The sequence below is a fragment of the Trichomycterus rosablanca genome, chromosome 26 (assembly GCF_030014385.1).
Source record: "Trichomycterus rosablanca isolate fTriRos1 chromosome 26, fTriRos1.hap1, whole genome shotgun sequence".
Classification (NCBI taxonomy): Eukaryota; Metazoa; Chordata; class Actinopteri; order Siluriformes; family Trichomycteridae; genus Trichomycterus; species Trichomycterus rosablanca.
Window position 1 is genome coordinate 1,664,683 of NC_086013.1, and position 3,486 is coordinate 1,668,168.

Genomic DNA, 3,486 nt, shown 5'->3' on the forward strand with positions numbered 1-3,486 from the left:
TCACACCGGCCACCTTAACCATTCTGGTCACAGAATAACAGAATCATGCCACACCCATCGTTTCCTTTTGGCCCATCTCTACCCCCTCCTGCACACGCTCACCTTCACTTTATTGCTTTAGAGACTCTCCACCCAGGAGTCTCATCAGTATTTCCTCCCACAATCCTTCACTCGGACTCAGTGCAGCTTCTGACATCGAACCTGAATCATGGGGGACGGTGAGTCTCATGAGCCCAGTCAGGGTTTTTAACGCCTGTTTGACTGGTTATTTTAAAATAATGCTTATTTCGATTGTTCTGAATTGTTCTATGTTTTGTTTAGCAATGCTTTGTGGGTAATTTATACGTTACATTACTTTCATTACTTACAAGGTAATGCATTTAGAAGTATTGCAGATTGAATGTCAACAATTTTTAGCGTTTATCCTTGTTTTATACATTATTTGTTCAAGAGTATGTGGATCGTTTCTTATTAGGTTTAGACACTTTGGTCACATCCATTGCTAACAGGTGTATAAAATGAGGTATAGATAAATGGATTGATGTACTTTAATTATGGTTTGTCCAACAAGCTTGTGGTTAGGTGTCCACATACTCTGGGCCATGTTGTTTACATTTACACTTAATGCATTCAGCAATTACTTTTATTCAAAGCGACCTGCAGTTGTGACTGGATCCAATGCAAGCAATCAACAGTTAAGTTGATACTACAGCTACTACAACTTGGTGTTTTGGGGCTTGAACCAGCAGCCTTCTGATCAAAAGTCCAGTATCTTAATCTCTAATCTAACGTTGCTCTATTATATAATCTGTAGTGTTTATAAATAGTGAACTGGGTGGTTCATTTTTAGCTTTCCAGCCCTTTTGATTTTCAAGTCTTGGCTCCTAAACGCCGGTGATTTGTATTAATAACCCTGCGCGTCCTTCACGTCCTCTCTGGAATCGCTCACGTCCATCACGAGTCTTCTTCTGAATGTGTAAATAAGAAACCCAGCACTGAGGCTCGGCTCATTACAGATATAATGAGAACTGGAGTGCAGTTTAAAAGTGAAAAGCAGGAAAACGACAGCGAGTAATTTTTCAGTTTCTTGGCTGAATGATCCACGTCAGACAAACAAGCGATCAGTTCTGCAACAGTACATCCGAGTCAATAAGTAATTTTAAATTGCTTCTCTCACGGGGCTCAGGCTTTCATGCTACACGGGTTTAGTTGCTGGTTACTGTAGATGTGAGTTCGTGTTTTTCTTTACGGTTTACAGGTTAGATGCAACATCAGTCTAACGGCCCCCTCGGGTTCGGTGTGATGTTCTGTAAGGCTGGTTTATTGCTAGTTTAAATGCAGATGTGAAAAAGAGTTTAAATGAATCAAACTGAATGCAAAATAAATGAAGCCCACATGCTAATCAAGAGTGACTATGGAACAGAAAACACACACATTGTCTTTCTGTAATAAATGGCATATTTTTATCTATCCTTGTTTTTTTCTTTATAGAAACACCAAAGAACTTTGATAAGGACTTTTTCTATGGTGAGACGACTGACGTTCATTATAATCCTACTACAGTTTTTAAAAAAGAAGTTGGGACAGTAGATAAAATGCAAATAAAAATAGAAAGCTGTGGTTTATGAACTGTAGGCTATTGCAGGTATTTAATTAAGTATTTGAGGAGATGCCTATAATCCAAAAAAGTTGGGACGGTAAATTAAGTGCAGGAATGTAGTCTGTTTTTACATACTTCTGGCCATGCTAGTATCCTTACTGGTGTCTGCTTTGTGTTTGAGATTATGAAACCATCAGAAAGGGGGGGCTGATCTTTGCAGCTGTTGTCTTCTGTTTGGGCATTGCGATCATTTTCGGTGAGTAATCACATCGTTACCTCAGTTTGATTGATAATATATTGATTTTTTGTTTAGATTTACCGTGATCATGGTTGCAGTGGGCAGGGGAGCTGTATGGGGAGCAGGGGGAGTTTGGTTTGGACAATTCTAAAGGCCTGTGACAGATAGTGGCTCTAAATTGGTGCCCAATGTGATATCTTTCCATTTTCCTTTGCCAGCACTTTCTTGGCAGCGCCCAGAGACCCTGAGTGCCAGGCAGGAATAAACTCTGGCCAGGGCACCAATCCATTGCAAGGCAGCACATTGTATTTACTCACTGGCTTACACCTAGAGGGCAACATAGTGCAGCTAATTTACATTCACCTCAAACAAGGAGAAACTCTCCTCACAAACCGACCTTCATCTTCACCTTATTCTCAATGGGTGAATGAATGTGTGGTGTGCACCAAGAGAAAGGTGCAGGCCTGAATGCTTGAACCCTACATTAAAAGGGGCTGGTGGCTCAGTTGCACTACAGGGAGTATTACTGTATATGTGTCCACTGCAAATCAGTTGAACTATTCTGGATGTTAAAAGAGATCTCCTTCAGGGTGACAATGGCTCTACCCAACACAATGGGGTAAATCTTGTGCTATAAAGGGGTAAATCTAGGGTGCTTTTCTAGTTTATTTTTTGCAAACCAAAATACATTTATGGTTGTCTTGTGTTTTTTTGTCAGGCAAAAGACTCACCTGTGGAAGCAAACGGGCCGCCAAGTAAGGCACCATTACACACGTACATGTTTACAGATCGTACGTAGCATTCAAGCTAAATTCTGTCAAATTACAAAACAGTGATGGATAGATATATAGATATATTTATTATTTTTTAGTTCCTGTAGTGAACATTTAAGTAAAGAGTTCTTTAACCTAGATGTAGTCAATCCACCAAGATGTTTGGACATGTTGTTGCACTTAAAGGCTAACAGGTCCTAGAAAGAAAAGACCAGCTGGGTAATCAATCACCTCCTTGCCGCTCCAACGTTGACTACAAATGTCTGGTTGAGGCATTAGCACAGGTGGAGGGCTACAGTAATCATAGTGTATTCCTCCATACATATTAGGGTTCCTCTGTAGGAATCCACCACTGGCAGGTGTACAGAAGTGCTCGGTTGCCTTACTTGTCATGCAGGCACCTCGGCCAGCACGGGTGTGGTTCATGTTGGAGAGGAATTGAGATATGAAATTGGAAATGACTAAATTAGAAGGGGAAAACACTGAAACACCACAAACTTTACCTCACACTGGTGTTTTCTGTCACACCCCAGGCCTGTGAACATGGATGAACTTTGAATCTGAGGTTTTGGTGCTAGCAGGTATGTTAAGTTATATTAGATTCATAATTTCTATCATTTTATCAACTGTTTTGGTGCACTGTATATATGCATTAAAGTATTGTAAAACTAAATGACCAATGACATTTTAGTCTGAAGTGACTATTACTGTTATAACTGCTGTAATATGACTGATTTTGTTATTGTAGTTTATGTAAGTGTGTGCCTAAAACTGTTCTATTCCCCATAGGTGTTGATGTCGCCACTGATAAAGATCCCATGACAACCAAAAGCAGAAAACCACAAAACATCCTCATTTTAAAAACATTTAGGTCA

General features: G+C 40.0%; 1 protein-coding gene across 1 annotated transcript; it reads left to right on the top strand.

The window, feature by feature from the left end:
• Positions 1–208: 208 nt before the first annotated feature.
• fxyd2 (FXYD domain containing ion transport regulator 2) lies at positions 209–3,486 on the top strand. Its single transcript, XM_062989163.1, has 6 exons — positions 209–218; positions 1,492–1,527; positions 1,782–1,856; positions 2,557–2,593; positions 3,145–3,192; positions 3,401–3,486. Exons 1-5 carry the CDS (start codon positions 209–211, stop codon positions 3,167–3,169), a joined length of 183 nt encoding a protein of 60 aa, XP_062845233.1. The 3' UTR covers positions 3,170–3,192; positions 3,401–3,486.